This window comes from Macaca mulatta, chromosome 3 (assembly GCF_049350105.2).
Source record: "Macaca mulatta isolate MMU2019108-1 chromosome 3, T2T-MMU8v2.0, whole genome shotgun sequence".
NCBI lineage: Eukaryota > Metazoa > Chordata > Mammalia > Primates > Cercopithecidae > Macaca > Macaca mulatta.
The window spans coordinates 168,132,408-168,150,101 of record NC_133408.1 but is presented as its reverse complement, the minus strand read 5'-3'; the positions used below and the strand labels follow the sequence as shown (position 1 = coordinate 168,150,101).

At 44.4% G+C, this 17,694-nt stretch overlaps 1 protein-coding gene across 3 annotated transcripts in view; it reads left to right on the top strand.

The window, feature by feature from the left end:
* RBM28 (RNA binding motif protein 28) overlaps positions 1-7,352 on the top strand; it is a 36,624-nt gene extending 29,272 nt beyond the window's left edge. For all 3 annotated transcript variants that reach the window (XM_077997263.1, XM_077997262.1, XM_015134854.3), the window contains 2 exons: positions 342-441; positions 2,693-7,352. In XM_077997263.1, the coding sequence (XP_077853389.1) occupies positions 342-441; positions 2,693-2,827 (235 nt within the window). In that variant the 3' untranslated portion in view covers positions 2,828-7,352. The remainder of the gene's footprint in view (positions 1-341; positions 442-2,692) is intronic.
* Positions 7,353-17,694: the final 10,342 nt, after the last annotated feature.

Here is a 17,694-nt window from a genome sequence, read left to right as displayed (position 1 = left end):
AGTGGCATGATCATAGCACACTGTATCCTCGAACTCCTGGACTCAATCCACCTGCCTCAGCCTTCTGAGTAGCTGGGACTTTTTAATTTTATTTTAGCAGAGACAGGGGGTTGCTATGTTGCCTAGGCTGGTCTCAAGCTCCTGACATCAAGCATTCTAAGTATACAAATACTGAGCTTTCAGAGGGTCTGTTGCAGTATCTATTTTTAGAATGACTTAACATATCATAGGCTTGGGAAGGGCCAGTGTACAAAGAGGAATTTTATCCCTTGAGCTAAGAGAACCTAGGGGTGTCAGATTAGAAGAAGGACTCAAGGTGACACTCAGCCATTTTATTTCAGGTTGCGGGACAAAGGCAAAGTGAAGCCCATCCATCCCAAAAAGCCAAAGCCCCAGATAAGCCAGTGGAAGCAGGAGAAACAGCAATTATCTTCCGAGCAGGTGAGTTCTGCAGGACATTCAGCTTTGGTATGGCATGGTTCTGCCAGATCGTAGCCATGTTTGTACCTTGATTAGCTGAGCAAAAAACAAAAAAAGAAAGACTTCTGTGTAGGACAGTAGCTTTTTAGAGAATGTTGAGGTATACAATCATAAAAGTGGAGAGAAAAAAGTAAAATGAACCTCCATGTATCTGTTCCTCTGTTTCAGCAGTCTCCTTGTTTACATATTCCCCATAACATGCTTTCCCCACTAGAATATATTAAAGCAAAGCCCATTTCACATGTAAATGTGTCTCATATGAAAATGAAACATTGCTCAGAAAAACCTCAGATTGCATCTCTAACTGATGAGGCCTTAAACACACACACCTTATGCCATTATAATATCTAATAAAACTAATAAGCCCTTTATCATCTACTACACAAATGATACATTAAAGCCATATTAAAATTTCCCCATTTGCCTGAAAAATATGTTTTTATACTTGGTTAGTATGAGTCGGGATCCGAAGTCCACACATTATACTTGGATTTTTAATTTCTTAAATCATTTTTTTCTTCTCTAATATCCATTTTCCCTTACCACCCTTTTTTCCATGCTATTCATTTATTGGAGAAACCAGGTCATTTGTGTTACATTTTTAATTTAGCCATTTGCTTCCTTGTGGTGTCATTTAACTTGTTTCTGTGACACCCCATCTTGCCTGTCACCTGGTAGTTAGTTCGGTCTGGTAGCTTGATCAAGTTCCGTTTTCTTTTTTTTTTTTATTTTTTTTGAGATAGAGTTTTGCTCTTGTTGCCTAGGCTGGAGTGCGATGGCACAATCTTGGCTCATTGCAACCTCCACCTCCCGGAGTAGCCTCCCGAGTACCTGAGATTACAGGCGCGCACCACCATGCCCAGCTAATTTTGTATTTTTAGTAGAGACGGGGTTTCACCATGTTGACCAGGCTGGCCTCGAACTCTTGACCTCAGGTGATTCGCCTGCCTTGGCCTCCCAAAGTGCTGGGATTACAGACGTGAGCCACCATGCCTAGCCTCAAGTTCAGTTTTCTTGACTAGAGTATTTCACAGGTGGTGTGTGTGTTTCTTTACATCACCTGAGGCACATACTACCTGGTTGCCCATTTTTAGTGATTCTGAGATTGATCAGTAGATTTGAGGATTGTCTGCCTTGTCCCTCCATTGATGAAGTCCCCAGTTAGCCTTTCATGTAATAGCCTTAGCAATTATTGATGAGTGTTACCAGATCCATTATTTCATTATGGGTTACAGAATGCTGATTATTTAAACTTCTGTCCTTTTGCATTTTTAAATAGAACTCTAGAAAGAAAAATCTTCCTTTGTCAATTATTTGGTTACCACAAAATATCATTTGTATAGGAAAGACAGGATAAATGCTTGATTTTTTTTTTTTTCTTTCTCTCTGTATTAGTTTTCAGAGTAATGAGCTGTTGCCATACCGGCTCATTTTTTAGTATTATGAAATCCTGACTTTTCATATACTTGATGTGTTTCAAATACTGTCATTATTCTTACTCTGTCTAAGGCTGGCAGAAGCCCCTGCAGATTGGCTTCTGAGTCTTTCTGATGTGGCCTGTTTGTCTGGTAATATCCTTGCTTTCTAGTGCAAGATGTCCAGGCTGAGCTCAGGTACCTCTTCCCCAGTCCTGACATTAGCCATTTTTCCCAAGGAGCCCTAGTTCCTTTTAGTAGAAAACGGTGGTCCTACATTCTTGAATACTTGAAGTCAAGCTTTCTTCTCCCCTTTCCTAGTCTCTTTCCTTTAAGGGTAAAAGCAGCATTAGCTTCCCATCCTACTCAAGAAATCTGTGTCTGGGAAGTTTCTGACCTATACCATACTATTTTATAGATCTCTGAAATCCCATGAGCAGTGTTCTTGGGGAGGGAATGGGCAAGCAAGAATGGCCAGATTCTGTGCTGGCTTATCTGCTTTGAGGCTAAAGTGAGGCTTTGGAAGCTAGAGTGAGAGAGGCCCTTGAGCCCCCAACACAGTGTGTTAGACAGGGAAGTTAGTCAGGCCCTGCTCCCTGTGCACTGTTGGTCTAATTTCTTACCAGTGGATGATTCTGTTTGAGCCTTTCTCTCTAAGGGTCTCTCTCCAGAAACCTACCCCTTTCTGGTAGACAGGATCTCTGTACACTTACTTTCTCTCTTGGGTGGCCTGAGGGTAAGGTGATATATAGTCTTTGAAATCGATTATATTATGTTTCTAATCCTTTCACTTGTAGGTATCTAGGAAAAAAGCTAAGGGAAATAAGACGGAAACCCGCTTCAACCAGCTGGTCGAACAATATAAGCAGAAATTATTGGGACCTTCTAAAGGAGCACCTCTTGCAAAGAGGAGCAAATGGTTTGATAATTGATGATGCCAGCGGGCTGGGTAAGAAGCTGGGTTGTGTGCTTTCTGGTGACACTCCTGGGCTCCTCCCCATCCCCTATGTCTCTCACCGAGGGAAAGAAAATCCCCGAGGGCACTGCCACTGTGCTGGGAGGCACCCTGGACTGTGTACATCTGAACTTTGGTCCATCCTTTGATGAGTGGTTCGTTAGCCACAAAGAGAAATATCTGAAAGACATCATGATGCTTCTTGCATATTATCCAGATTATTGTATGAAGTTGTGTCTATAATTATTACCAATTTTTGTTCTTTATTTCTCAAATGGAAACAATTGAAAAAGCATTCTGGAGTGCTGAATTTTTAAGATGTATATTTTGTTAAGCATATTCTCTAAATGAGATATTGTGTGGCTCTTTAGTAACAATGTCATTTCTAATATGTGTGACTCCTTTATTATGTATGAACATCCTTTGACAGTCCTAATTCAGCTCTGTAGTCTTACACGTTGCAGGAACTAAGTGACAGCAGAGAGAAATGCTTTCTAACCTAATCACTGCAGGCGGAGACACTTGGAAAAGAATGGGGGGAGGTGGGGCCTGGCAGAGAGCAGCACTTATGTGTTTGTCAAATGAGGGGATTTCCAGTTGAATCGGTCTGCAGTGGCCTAAAGACACTAGCCTGGTTAGTGATGACCTGCATTTCTCTCATAGAGCACCTCCTTTTTCATCGTACCCTCTAGCTCTCTAAGTCCTCCTTAATGAGGACACCTGATCCTCATTAAGTCTGCCCCTTAAGATGGCTTCACACCTACTAAAAAACTCCAGGGGTTTGACATCTCACTTTGATTGAAATCTTGTCGTCCTATAACATTTGATTCCCTGGGCTCTCCAGCCCTATCACCTCTGCTTGTCTTTATCCACTCTCTTCTTCATTCACTTTTGGCTACACAGGCCTTCCTTCCATCTCTTGACTCTTGACCACCTCAGAGTCTTTGTATCCATTCCCTTTGCCTGGAGAGTTTTTCCCTTGCTTCTTTTACTTGTGACTCAGATCTTCACTATTTGTCGCCTCCTCCTGGAGCTCTTCCCAGACTATCTAAAGTAGGGCTTTTCTTCCCATCCCCTCTATCTTGCCCCCTTACTGAATTCTGCTTCCCTGTTTCTTCTTCGTCTTTTTTTTTTTGAGTCAATCTTGCTCTGTCACCCAGGCTGGAATGCAGTGGCACTGTCTCAGCTCATTGCAACCTCCACCTCCTGGGTTCAAGCGATTCTTCCGCCTCACCTTCCCAAGTAGCTGGGACTATAGGCGCATGCCACCATTCTTGGCGAAATTTTCTATTTTTAGTAGAGATGGGGTTTCACCTTGTTGACTAGGCTGGTCTTGAACTCCTGACCTCAGGCGATCTGCCCACCTCGGCCTCCCAAAGTCCTGGTATTACAGGCGTGAGCCATCACGTGTGGTGGCCTGCTTCCCTGTTTCTTTCTAGCACTAATCTCTATCTGAAATCATTTGTTTCTTTCTAGCACTAATCTCTATCTGAAATCATTTGTTTCTTTCTAGCACTAATCTCTATCTGAAATCATTTGTCTCTCCAGTTAGAATGTATGCTTTGTGAGAGGGACTTTATCCCTCTTGTTCACTCCTGTAGACACAGTGCCTAGTACTGACCCAGGCACATAGTAAATATTGAATAAATATTTGTTGAATGAAAAAAATAAGGTAGGAAAGGAAGAAACAGTACTTGGTAGGCAAGAGAAAAAGTTGGGAGTGTAACCCAAAATTCTTGATTCCTTAGTCTAGTTGAGTGTTACAAATAATGCTTTGACAGAACCGTTGCTGAGCTGGAGACATGGTTCTTTCTTTTTTTCTTTTCCTTTTTTTTTTTTTGAGACAGAGTGTCCCTCTGTTGCCCAGGCTGGAGTGCAATGGCATGATCTCGGCTCATTGCGACCTCTGCCTCCTGGGTTCAAGCGATTCTCCTGCCTCAGCCTCCCAAGTAGCTGGGATTACAGGTGCTGCCACCACGCCCAGCTAATTTTTGTATTTTTAGTAGAGATGGAGTTTCACCATGTTGGCCAGGCTGGTCTCAAACTCCTAACCTTGTGATCTGCCCACCTTGGCCTCCCAAAGTGCTAGGATTACAGGCGTGAGCCACCGCACCTGGTAGAGACATGGTTATTTCATTGCAATATCTTGGGGAACCCATGAATATTCTGAAGTGCTTTTGATTGGTTTAGAAATGGATGAAGGAGAGGCCATGGAAATATTTAAACCTTTTGGAGAGATCGAAAGGACAGGTGATTTATCTCCAAGTTCACCTCGAGACATGACTTGGGCTGTCAAACATTCTTACAACAGCCTGGCAACATGTCTTTCCCAGCCTGGTCTGTACAGCACGGAGGAAGTAAGGGACTTTATTAAGGGTGTCAGAATAGTTATAACCTGCCAGTCAGTTGATCCGTTTTTCCTTGGCCAGCTCTCCATCTGCTCACCACCCTTTTTTTCCTAGTACAAAAATATCTTTAACATTCAAAAATATATCTTAACTCTTAGGATAGATCAAAATTGATGTTCATTCAGATAACATTGCCAGATTCTCTTAGATCCAAATATTTCTTGTAACAACTTGAGTAACTCAGTATGTTAAAACCTCATTCACTTGCTTGGAGAGCTGTTGCACAGTTCTTTAAAGAGTTCTTTAAATGAGGTTGAATCTTCCCTTTCTTAATAGTCAAATTCCACATATGGTGTCTTCCTTTGGAACACCTTACCGTGGGTTATTTGGTCAGCTCCATTGACCCCTTGCCTTGGGAATTTTAGTGCAGTGAGAGTGGTACTCACTTCACCTTCACTTCAGGGCCTGATGTGTCAGGAAATGGAGTTTTTTGAATTAACATGAAAGCTGAGTTACAGGCTGCTTGGTTAAAAAACAACAGGTGGGCACAGAGTCTCACACCTGTGATTGCAGTACTTTGGGAGGTGGGAGGACTGCTTGAGGTCAAGAGTCCGAGACCAACCTGGTGAACACAGTGAGACCCCCATCTCTATTATTTTGAAAAACAACAGCAAATTTTTTGTTAACATCCAAGACAAGGCCACCAGTCAAAACTATCAAGTTTTAGTAATACTTTCCTGCTTGATTATATAATAGCCTGGCTTAGAGATACAACCTTTAAATAAGGAATCTTAAGATAATGTACAGCTGTTCTTTGCCTCATTTGTTTATTGGTTGGTTAGTTTGTAGTTTCTAAGACTCTGCTCTGTTCAGCTGTATAATTCCTCCCTCTGGAGTTAACCTGTGGCAAGGATTATGTTTCACCTGTCACAAAAATGAGATCTGTGCCTTCCTCTATTATAAAGTTAGGGCATGTGATTCATTCTTCGAAATACTTTGAAATGTACTTTGGCATGTTTTTGTCTTGAAAAGAGGTTTTCCAACTAGAAATTCGGAGCCCAGAAGGTCAAGGCTCCAGAGATCCCCTTCTCATCATCCTTCAGTTGTCTGAGGAGACAGTGAGTGTCACAGTGAGTGCTGATTCCCCAGAATCTGCAATCTTAAGCTCTCCCGCTGACTCACACAGCCAGTTCTCTGCTTCATATTTGTGTGACCCACTGTGAAGTGACAGGCAGCTACCAATTCTGTCATATAAGAAGCAGCTCTGCCCATGCAGCTTTGAAAGTTCCTGCACTTCTCCATAGACTGCTCCTTCATGGAAATAACCACATCTCACACTTTGGGTGCCTAAGCTAAGTTTGTTTGCAGTTTGTCTCTGGTGATGCCTAACTCCTTTTCAACTCAGCCTTAATTGGCATTTTAAGGGCTAGGATGAGGTTTCTCTCAGGCCAAGTCGAGATTTCCAGATTTCCTTTTGTCTAAGGCTGACCAGTTTAGAAGTTATTTACATCCTTGTTTTGGTTCTTTCGTTCTTGTCCTGGTACATCTTCCTTTCTAGGATTATTTGCAGAGTTTGTGATGTCTTACTCAGTGACCAGATATGGGGTGGGCTACTGGTATAGTCTGATTACTTTGGCATCTGATTCTGGACTGGTCATTGGCTGTACATGAGTTTTTGTGCTGATAAAGGAATATACTGGGAAGATTGGAAGGCACAGACTGGGAACCACTTCTGAGAAGAGAACTGCTGAGTCACTGAAAGACCTTTTGGACCACCCCCAAATGGAGCATCTTGATAGATGGCAAATCCAGTGTTTCTTAAACTTGTGCACGCTGCTCAGAGCCCACTGCCTTTTATCAGATGTGAGACTTCACTGCCACAGTGTCATCCCACAGTCTCCTTTCCTGGACATTTGATAAAGGGAAAATCGTTTCTTGTCCTTGAAGGCAGAGACTATTTTTTTTTCACTTCTCCACATACCCCACAACACCCAACATTGATTTACTCGTAGTAGGAGTTTCATACTGCTGAACTCGCTGAAGGCCATTTGTTCCAGGGCCTAGCTGGGCTTGTGAAGGACAACAGAGTCATTTCCTAAGGACCCCAGAAGACAGGATGAAGGAAAAAATAATAATAAACTGCTGTTCACAGTGTCTTGAGTATACCATCTATGTACTTTCTGCTATGCCTTGTCCATTCCAATCTGGACAGTCTCTCTGCCCCTCCTTTCCACTCAAGTGCCATCCAGCACTCAAGTTCTGGCTCAAGGCCTGACATCTCCCTGGGGACCTCAGTGATCCCACAGCTTGTGACCCCTTCCTCTAAGTCCCTGGCACACTTACTGATTGGTGTCCTCTGGTTTGACAAAGCATATGCCATTGTGGCTTACTTGTCATTTCTTTAGGTCTTGTCTTCCCAGGTAGATCATGAGCCCCTTATAAGAACTAGCTCTCATAGTCCCAGTCCCCAGGCCTGGTACATGACTGTGCTTAGTGATTGGTGATTGAGAATAATGGTGGCAAAGGAAGTACCAGACAGTCATCTCCTGAAGAGATGCTGAACAACCTGTCCTTGTTTTATGTATTTTCTCTTTCTTGCCCAGTTTACTCCTCATAGTAACTGCTCAAAAAATGTCAGTTCCTGTCACTCTTCCACCCCTTTTCTTCCTCTTCCCTGCACTGTGGTCTGGGCCTTGGTCCACTAGCAACTCCCCTCAGATGTTGCTTAATCTGCCCCATGGCCAAAGCCAATCCCATTCCTGTCCTCCTGCTACCCAAGGGACTGCCAGTCTGTATGCACAGGAAGGGATTGTGAAGTCTGGATGTGCAAGAAACCCAGCTGTGAGAAACAGGTTCCCTGGACTTGGCATGGTGGCTCATCCTTGTAATCCTGGCACTTTGAGAGGTCAAAGTGGAAGAATCACTTGAGCCCAGGAGTTCAGGACTAGTCTAGGCAACATAGCAAGATCCCATCTCTACAAAAAAAAAAAAGAAAAAATTCAGATTCTCAAATGTCCCTTCATCTCCTTACTCTCGACTTGTCTCCCCAGTTCTCCTCCCCCTTTTTCTCTCCCCTGGATCTGACACTCAATTGTCTGCACACACTTTTCAACTAGACTCCAATGCCATCCTTCTGATGAAGTTTTTGCTTTGGATACTACTGCAGAAAAAATGCTATCTTGTATTCTGGTCCATGGTGGGGAAGACCCTGTCATAGAACCTGGCACCTCAAATGGAGGGAGGGGCCAGAATATTGTTCTTACGCTATTTACAGTGAGACGACAGGATTGATGCACAACTTCCTTTCTTTCTTTTTTTTTTTTTTTTTTTTTTGAGACAGAGTTTCATTCTGTTTCCCAGGGCTGGAGTGCAGTGGCACCATCTCAGCTCACTGCAACCTCTACCCAGCAGGTTCAAGCTATTCTCCTTCCTCAGCCTCCGGAGTAGCTGGGATTACAGGTGTGCACCACCACGCCCAGCTAATTTTTGTATTTTTAGTAGAGACGGGATTTCAACAGTGTTGGCCAGGCTGGTCTCGAACTCCTGACTTCAGGTGATCCACCCACCCCGGCCTCCCAAAGTGCTGGGATTACAGGTGTGAGCCCCCACACCCGGCCATGATACACAACTTTCTAATAACATACTTTTGAAAGTGCCCTGACATACATCCCTCCTCCAGTACTACAGTGGCCATCAGTTGCCAGAGAACATGAAGTTGTCCAGCCCTCAGCTCTGCAGCAGGATTCTGTGGAGCAAAGCAGGCCTGCTCTACTTCAGAAAGGTAATGCCACAAAGTGAAGAACACCTCTCAGAGGCAGAGCCCCTCAGCCCCATCCAGGCCAGCAGTGTCCACTTGAAATCTGAAAGTAGCCTCCCTCACCAAACCAGCAAGATGGAGAACCTCCCCGGGTTGGCAAGTGGCCCTGGGAAGCACATGCCCCATCTCCGTCAGGATAGCAGTGGAGAGGTATCATGCCGGTGCCGGCTCCACCCACCCAGATGGTACTCAAGACTCCAAGCCTGTCAATGGGATGTAAACTTTCTGGCATTTTCTGTCAGAAGGGTGAGTTAGCACTGAACCATCTCATGTGTCTTTCCACTGACTAACAGCCCGTATCCATTCCGTGAAATGAGTGACTGCTTTGCTGAATCATATCGTAACAAACATTTATTTGTAGTCTGATTGTGTCATATCATGGTTGAATTGCAAACAGGTTGGATACAAGAGTCAGCAAAAATCAACGAAAGCATTCTGTAAAAAGCTTTTCTAGAATTACAATAAATGGCATTGTATATTTTATTATTTATAAATTTGTGCTGTGCATCCTTTTTATCAATGAAATTTATAATAAATTTCTCTACATATATACATTTTTATCCCGGAGAACCAGTTGTTAAGCATTTACCAGCCATAAATGCTTTTTGTTTCCTGCTCATACAGGTTCTAGGAGTGGCCAGCCCACTCTTTGGGATGTCCCCACTTCCTTTTTCAGTTGTCCAAGTAGTGTTCTGCCCAGCCTTCTAGACTCTCTTTCTTACCCTTCCCTTGAAACTATTCTGTTCCTTATGCTTAAATACTTTCCAGTCATGGGAGCTTTGCTGTAGGCCCTTGGCCTTTCATGGGTAGCTTCTGATATGTGCATCGGTGTTAATAGAGGAAGTTGACCCTGCCTGGTAAAAATAATGACCTATGGAGACCTGGCACTTTCTCTTATGGCTTCTCAAAGTGACAGCTGTTATGGGAAGTTCAGGCATCTTGATGTGGAAAATACATTGTTTATTTTCTTTTAATTTTTTTCCCCTAACCACTATACCAACAGGGATGGAAAGATACTTTTAGTTGGAAGGAATTTTGAGCCCTCAAACCACACCTGGAGCAGCTGCCTGTGGGTGGGGCTTTGCACAATCTTATCCTGGCAAGGGAGGACCAGCCAAGGACCAGTTTTGCAGAACTGTCATCATGAGACCCTGGTTGTGTGCTGGACTGGGGCGTTGCCCCTTTCCATGAGGCCAGGCCAAGGAGGACCACCTGGCTTAGGCTTTTGCATCTTCAGCACCCTTTCACGTCTCTTAGATGACCTTCCCAGCAAGCCTGGTGAAGGTCATTGAGAAGCAGGTGTCACCACCTAGTCTTACAGCTGATGAAAGCAGGATGTGGGGAAGTCCAGACCCTCTCCTGAAATCCCTTGGCCACCTGAGCTAGTACCAGAGCAAGGTCCCACTCGGCCCTGAGTACTGTCTCTAGGGCCTATTTCAGGAACTGTCTCATATATAAGAACAGAACACTTTTTGCCAGCTATACCAAATGTTTTTGGGATTAAAAAAATAGTTTCTCTTTTCCAAATTAGGTGGTAAGAAAAGGAAGGGTATTTTCATTCTCACATTCTTTGGATGTTGAAACGTTTTTAAATCTTCCAGCTGGGCTTGATGGCTCATACCTGTAACCCCAGCACTATGGGAGGCTGAGATGGGAGGATCCCTTGAGGCCAGGAGTTCAGGACCAGCCTGGGCAACATAGTGAAACTGCCAAAAATTTAAAAATTAGCCTTGTATGGTGGTGTACACTGTAGTCCTAGCTGCTCGGGAGGCTGGGGCAGGAGGATTGCTTGAGCCCATGAGTTTGAGGCTGCAGTGAGCTATGGTTGTACCACTGCACTCCAACCTGGGCAACAGAGTGATACCCTGTCTAAAATAATAATAATAAAAGGATTAAACCCTTTACTTGATCAGCTTCTTTTCCCACTACCCCAGGACAAATTAATCATTACATATTTTTGTAGTTGTTTTTGCTCTCTCCTGGTCTATACAAGCCAAATGTACTTATATACATACTAATAGGTGAAAAAAGAGAGTTTGAGGAGTGAATACATTTATTTTGTGATTTCCTAGGCAGTAGCTAGGACTCCCTTAGAGGTTCCTAATAGGGAAAGGGTGGGCTGGCTCTGCTCAGTTTTATAACTGCTTTTCCCCGAATTCTGAAGACATCCTCATTCCCCTGGAGGTCAGATAATGGCTATTTATTTTCCATAACCATGAAAATCTCTGGGGAGAGCCATGGCAATTTGACGAGAGCTATTAAAGGGACATTAGGATTGAAGTGGCTGCTCAGGCAGTCACATACCCTCGATCCTCATCTGCAGGGACAGCTGCCAGCACGAATGAGCCCAGCTCTCCTGCCCGCAGCCAGCCGCGTGTGGGTGCAACTGACGGCCAGCCACGGGAGTGAGTCCCAGGGAATGGGACAGGTTCTTAGAATCACCATTTGTCTCTGCTCTCTCCCTCTCTGCAATAGGATGGGCACTCTAAACTCACATAATGGTTAATAACAACAGCTAACAATTACCAAGCACCTACTATGTGTCAGGCATGTGCTGAGGATGATCTTATCAGGTAAAATGCCTGTCTCAGGCCCAGAGGCCCAGAAGAAAACAGAAGGGAAATCTGTGGGAGGTGAGCAGTCCCTTACCCCTCTGCTTGCAGACCTTCAGTGACAGGACACTCACTGTTTGCCCCAAATCTCTTGCATTTTCAGAGCTTGGAACACAGATTCAGGGACTTGCACTTCGATAGAGTGCCAAGGACCCCTCTCAGGACCCCTCATCAGAGCCATGGAAAGTCTGTTTTTGGGCCCATCCTCCCTGTGGGGGTGTCTTTCCTTTTCTTGGCCACCCCCAAGGAATCCCTAGTATCGAGCAGGCACTTAATAGCCAGTGCAGTGAGAGTGGTCTGTGACGTCTGGGCCAGGGCAAGGCCTGCCAAGTGGGATCCCAGGTACCTGCCACAGAACCTGTGGGTTTTGAGGCCCTCAGTGACCCTTAGGCAATAGCTGGGTCTTACTTAATGAGGGATCATGTCCTTTCCTGGGTAGTTGGGGGTAGAGGAGTGTGAACTGATCTGAGCTACTCTAGGAAGGTGAGGGATAAAAGCAGAAACCGAGAGAAAGACTGAGTCTCCTCCCAAGAGACTCCAAGTCCTGAGGGCAAGAAGCAGAGAGCCTTGTGCCAGGCCAGGTGCTGCCCCTGTCAGTGCTGACGGACAGGCAAGAGAGGCTGCCGATGCTGCAGCCCCGTGAAGCTGAAACTCACCCTTTGCCCACTTTCACAGCCATCTCCCCAGGAGGCTGCAGTGACACAGGTAAAAGCCAAAGGACAGAGGATGACCCTGGACAAATCACTCAGACCCTCCAGTCCTCTTTGCTCATTCATAAAATAGAGGCAAAAAGCCCCCTAGTACTAAATGAAATAGCCATTGTAAAAGAGCACGGGAGATAGGGTCTGTGATGCCTTTTGTCCCCAGTGTCCTGAGTGAATTCACAGGAAAGGGGAGAAAGACTGGTTGCCCACTTCCAGGGTTATTGGCTAATTTCCACATCTCTCCTGCTAGGGGTGGGAACACATACCAGAATCCTGGGAAGGCTGCATGTCCTCAGGTGGCGCTGGCCCCACCTCCAGCCTCTGCAGGGATACCAGGATATGAGCCAGGCTCTGCTCCCGGGGTGACCCACCCTCCTTGGTGCCCCTTCTTTCCTCACAACTGCAGGCAGAAAGAGAATGTGTCTTGTCTCTCTTCAGGAGCTGGCTGTGTCATTTAAGCAGGCCCTAGGGGTGGAGCACTGTGAGGAGATGGCACCCGGGCCCCTGTTCCTCCTTTTCCAGAGCAAACACTGCTAAGGGATCATGACAGCCCCTGCATTTGGCCCAGACCGGGCCTCAGGAGGCTTTTGACATCAATCCATGCAACCACACCCAACAATTGGATTCAGCGTGGGAGGTGAGACCCACTTGCCAATTTTGTTCTAAGGGAACAGCCTTCTTTACTAAAGCATGGCGCGGTATTGATAACAGTTGCTTCTAGGCATCATAAAAAGCATTTAGTGGGCATTAATATCTTTGATCCTCAAGGTCAGGGGTTGGATGATGTTAGCATGCTCATTGAAGGATCAGAAAATCAGGCTCGAGATAGGTTACCCTTCATTCAGCCAACTGGTATTCACTGAGTATTAACTGTGCACTCCTCTGTGCCAGTGCTCCCCCAGGAGCTGCAGATGGTCCTGAGCAGACTGAGCTTCTGCCACTTGGGAGCTCACATTCCAGCTATCAGTGCTGACTTGTCGCAAGTATTTGATCCATGCTGGGTTCTAAACCTCCCCTGCTCAGAGCCCTCAGAGTCCAGGCCAGGTAGAACCCGGAACAGAGCCTCTGGCAGGAAGGAGCTTGCATGGTCCTCAGGCTTCATGTCCAGAGATCATTCCTCCACTTTGAGCTTCTTTGTGAAAACCAATCACAGAGCGGGGGTGAAATGTGCCGAAGCCTCTGCCAGGGTTGTAGCAAGGAAACCTGGGCTTCTAGGGCAAGTCGAGAAAGGGCCTATATTAGTCAGCTAGCGCTACTGTGAGTACCACAGGCTGGGTGGCTTAAACAACAGAAATTTATTCCCTTACGGTTCTGGAGGCTAGAAGTCCAAATCAAAGTGTTGGCAAGGTTGGTTCCTTCTGAAGAAATTCTTGGTGTTGCCTGGCATATAGATGCATCACTCCAGTCTCTGCCTCGTTGTCACATGGCCATCTTCTCCCTGTGTCTATAGGTCTATGTCCAAATTTCCCTCTTCTTATAAATACACCAGTCATATTGGCTTAGGCCCAGCCCCATGACTTCATCTTAATTTGATTACATCTCTGCTATGGTTTGAATGTGTCCCTTCCAAAATTCAAGTTATTGCCAATGTGATAGTGTTGAGATGGGGGCCTTAAAGAAGTGATTAGGCCATGAGGGTGCCTCCCTCTGAAGGGAGCCTCATTGGATTTTATCAGTGTACCATAATTTACGTAACCAGTTCTTTATGTGATGGAAATCCCATTCAAAGGTTTCCAACCTTTGCTATTACAGACTGCTGTGAAGAGAAACATATGTCATTATACTAATCAGGTGCTGTTGCTGTTTTTACGATGCATTATCCTGGAGGGACTGCCCCTCCCAGGGCTAGCTACTTTGGGGAGATAGTAAACAACTTGACTGAACGTGCCTTTCGTATACAAACTAGTCAATCCAGAACCCATACCCCCAATCACCTCCTTTATCAAACTCTGACACACCAACCCTATATTCCCCTTGCCCTAAATCACTCCAGGGCCAGGCATGGGACAACTAGGGACCATCCCTATAGCCAGGGCCTCCCAAAGTTATACAGACCAGCCAATGCTAAACCTGCTTCCCTGCCTTGCCTTGCCTTTCTGCTGGAAACTACATTAAAGGCGCTGGGCCATGCTTTTCCCTCACCCCCTCTGCTTCCTGGCTGACCCGAGTTCTCCTGTGTGGCCCTGCAAGGCATGACATACCTCTCCTCCTGGGAACCGTGTAACAAACTCTTCTTGCAAAGAGAGTTTTCTCTGTGTCTGTCATCTTACCATACCTGATGAAAACAAATCTGGGTAAATTTTTTTTTTTTTTTGAGACAGGGTCTCACTCTGTCTCCCAGGCTGGAGTGCAGTGGTGTGATCACAGCTCACTGCAGCCTCGACCTCCTGGGCTCTGGTGATCCTCCCACGTCAGCCTTCCAAATAGCTGAGACTACAGACACACACCACCATGCCCAGCTAATTTTTGGTGTATTTGTTATAGAGACAGAGTTTCGCTATGTTGCCCAGGCTGGTCTCGAACTCCTGAGCTCCAGTGATCCACCCACCTTGGCCTCCCAAAGTGCTGGGATTACAAGTGTGAGCCACAGTGCCCAGCCATGGGTTCATTTTAAAGCAGGCATTTTGTTCATGCGCAGCCCTTGCTCTCAGTTAAGGGGAAAATGAGTGATCCTTTGCTTGGCTCTGAAGGAGCTGTGCTTTATATGTAAAGAATATATTCTGTATATTTAAAGAAAAGCAATGGGAGGCATTTGAAAATAAATATGTTCATTTTTTTCTGATTATAAAAATAATACATGCTCAGTAAAGAGAATCTGAAAAACACAGAAATATTGGGGGAACCTGCCCCCAATATTTCAACATAGATTCTTTCTATTTTCCATAAGTGTTGGCCAGCTGAGAAATAAAGAGAAGGAGTAAAAAGAGGAATTTTACAACTGGGCGCTGGGGGTGACATCACATATCAGTAGGACCATGATGCCCACTTGAGGCTCAAACCAGCAAGTTTTTTTTCAGGGTTTCAAAAGGGGAGAGGGTGTAAAACAGGGAGTAGGTACAAAGATCACATGCTTCAAAGGGCAAAAAGCAGAACAAAGATCACATGCTTCTGAGGGAACAGGACAAAAGGCAAAACAGAACTTCTGATAAGGGTCTATGTTCAGCTGTGCATGTATTGTCTTGATAAACATCTTAAACAACAGAAAATAGGGTTCGAGAGCAGAGAACCAGTCTGACCACAGATTTACCAGGGCAGAGTTTTTCCCCACCCTAATAAGCCTGAGGGTACTGCAGGAGACCAGAGCATATCTCAGTCCTTATCTCAACCGCATAAGACAGACATTCCCAGAGCGGCCGTTTATAGCCCTCTCCCCAGGAATCCATTCCTTTCCCGGGGTATTAATATTAATATTCCTTGCTAGGAAAAGAATTTGGTGATATCTCTCCGACTTGCACGTCCACTTATAGGCTCTCTGCAAGAAGAAAAATATGACTCTTTTTGCCTGACCCCGCAGGCAGTCAGACCTTATGGTTGTCTTCTCTGTTCCCTAAAAATTGCTGTTATTCTGTTCTGTTTCAAGGTGCACTGATTTCATATTGTTCAAACACATGTTTTACAATCAATTTGTACAGAAAACACAATTATCACAGTGGTCCTGAGGTGATGTACATTCTCAGCTTATGAAGATAACAGGATTAAGAGATTAAAGTAAAGACAGGCATAAGAAATTATAGAAGTATTATTTGGGAACTGATAAATGTCCATGAAATTTTCATAATTCATATGCCTCTGCCATGGCTCCAGCTGGATCCCTCCGTTCGGGGTCCCTGACTTCCTGCAACACAGAAGAAAATTTAAAAAACTTAAAACCAACTATTCCTCAAAAAATTAAAAATAGAAATATCATATGATCCAGGAATTTCACTCTTCTAAGTATATACCCAAAAGAACTGGAAGCAGGGATGTGAACATAAACTTGTACATTACTGTTCCTGGCATTATTCACAGTAGTTAAAAAGTGGAAACAGCCCAAATGTCCATCAACAGATGAATGGATGAACAAAATGGGGTATTTAAGTTATGTACAATGGAACATTATTCAGCCATAGAAAGGAATGAAATTCTGATACATGCTGCAACATGGATGAACCTTAAAAACACTGTGCTAAGTGAAATAAGCCAGACAAAGGTAAAATATAATATGATTCCACTTGTATGAAGTACCTAGACTAGGCCGATTTGTGAGAGACAGAAAGTACCATAGAGGTTACCAGAGGCTGAGGGTAAGGGGCAGTGGGGAGGGAGGTATTATTTAATGGGTACAGAGTTTCAGCGTGGGAAGATGAAAAAGTCCTGGAAGATGAAAGAAAAAATTCTGGAAAATTATAGTAGTGATGGGTTACCTAATATTGTGAATGTACTTAATGCCACTGAATTATATATTAAAAAATGGTTAAAGTGGTAAATTTTGTTATATATATTTTACTGGAATGAAAACAATTGAAACCATCTATAAATCATGGTATCCAGAGGAAACAATAAGTATTTTGGCTGATTTTAACCCTTTTTATTCCCCTGTAGATATGTGTAAAATTTGGCTAATAATACTGTGCATATAATACTGAGCTCTTTAATTTTACTTTTTTTTTTTTTTTTTTTTTTTTTTTTTGAGACGGAGTCTCGCTCTGTAGCCCAGGCTGGAGTGCAGTGGTGGGATCTCAGCTCACTGCAAGCTCCGCCTCCCGGGTTCACGCCATTCTCCTGCCTCAGCCTCCCGTGTAGCTGGGACTACAGGCGCTGCCACCTCGCCCGGCTATTTTTTGTATTTCTTAGTAGAGACGGGGTTTCACCGTGTTAGCCAGGATGGTCTCGATCTCCTGACCTCGTGATCCGCCCATCTCGGCCTCCCAAAGTGCTGGGATTACAGGCTTGAGCCACCACGCCCGGCCTAATTTTACATTTTAATTGTATTTTCCATGTCATTAAATACAATGAAATCACCACCTTTAATGGTTGCATAATTTAACATTACATCGATGTTCCATGTAATATTAAATATGTGTAATGTTCCATGTCATTTAATTGTATTTTCCGTGTCATTAAATACAATGAAATCACCACCTTTAATGGTTGCATAATTTAACATCACATGGATGTGCCATGATTCCCTTTAGACACTGAGGCAGTTTCTAATTTTTCATTACTATAAATAATGCAAGGATGAACATCTTTTTGTTGTTGTTTTTTGAGATAGAGTCTTGCTCTGTCACCCAGGCTGGAGTGCAGTCATGCAATCATGTTGGTCAGGCTGGTCTCAAATTCCCGACCTCAGATGATCCGCCCACCTCCGACTCCCAGAGTGC